General features: G+C 49.9%; 1 protein-coding gene across 2 annotated transcripts in view; it reads left to right on the forward strand.

The window, feature by feature from the left end:
- The window catches only part of LOC108502672 (tyrosine-protein phosphatase non-receptor type 11-like), a 37,283-nt gene that overhangs the window by 33,306 nt on the left and 3,386 nt on the right, over positions 1 to 591 (forward strand). For both annotated transcript variants that reach the window (XM_017825821.1, XM_017825822.1), the window contains exon 12: positions 163 to 230. In XM_017825821.1, coding sequence (XP_017681310.1) covers positions 163 to 230 — 68 coding nt within the window. The remainder of the gene's footprint in view (positions 1 to 162; positions 231 to 591) is intronic.

Genomic DNA, 591 nt, shown 5'->3' on the forward strand with positions numbered 1-591 from the left:
ATAAATATATTTATAGAAAAATATATAAAATATTTAAAAATATATAAATATATGTAAAATATGTAATGTATGTAATATATTCTCTATATAGAATGTGGAGCTGGCCTGGCCTAACTCTGGGACTGTTCCCTCCTGCAATGACCTTTTGTTTTCTGTCCCCAGTGCTGGCATCGGACGCACGGGCACCATCATAGTGATCGATATCCTGGTGGATATCATCCACAGGCAAGGTGGGTGGCCCTGGCACCCCCTCTGGGAAGGGAGCTGTTGGCAGCAGCACAGCCCAGGGGAGGCTCTGGTTGGCATCAGTGCCAGGATTTCCAAGTCAACCCCCCAAATTGTTCCCTGTCCAAGGGCTGTCACCCTCACCTGAGATCTGGTGCGGTCCTGGCACTGCCTGGGGGGTTTCCAGGGCTGTCCCAGGAGCCCTGACCCAGCTGGGCCTTCTTTGAATCTGTTCGAGAAACCTTTCGAGGGCGGGAAGTTTGGGTTTGTAGGGAGTTGCTGCAGAATAGATCTAGTTCCCCTCCTCTCATCCCTTCCTCATCCCTTCCTCATCCCTTCCTCATCCCTTCCTCATCCCTTCCTCAT

The sequence above is a fragment of the Lepidothrix coronata genome, unplaced genomic scaffold (genome assembly GCF_001604755.1).
Source record: "Lepidothrix coronata isolate B3197 unplaced genomic scaffold, Lepidothrix_coronata-1.0 Scaffold122, whole genome shotgun sequence".
Classification (NCBI taxonomy): domain Eukaryota; kingdom Metazoa; phylum Chordata; class Aves; order Passeriformes; family Pipridae; genus Lepidothrix; species Lepidothrix coronata.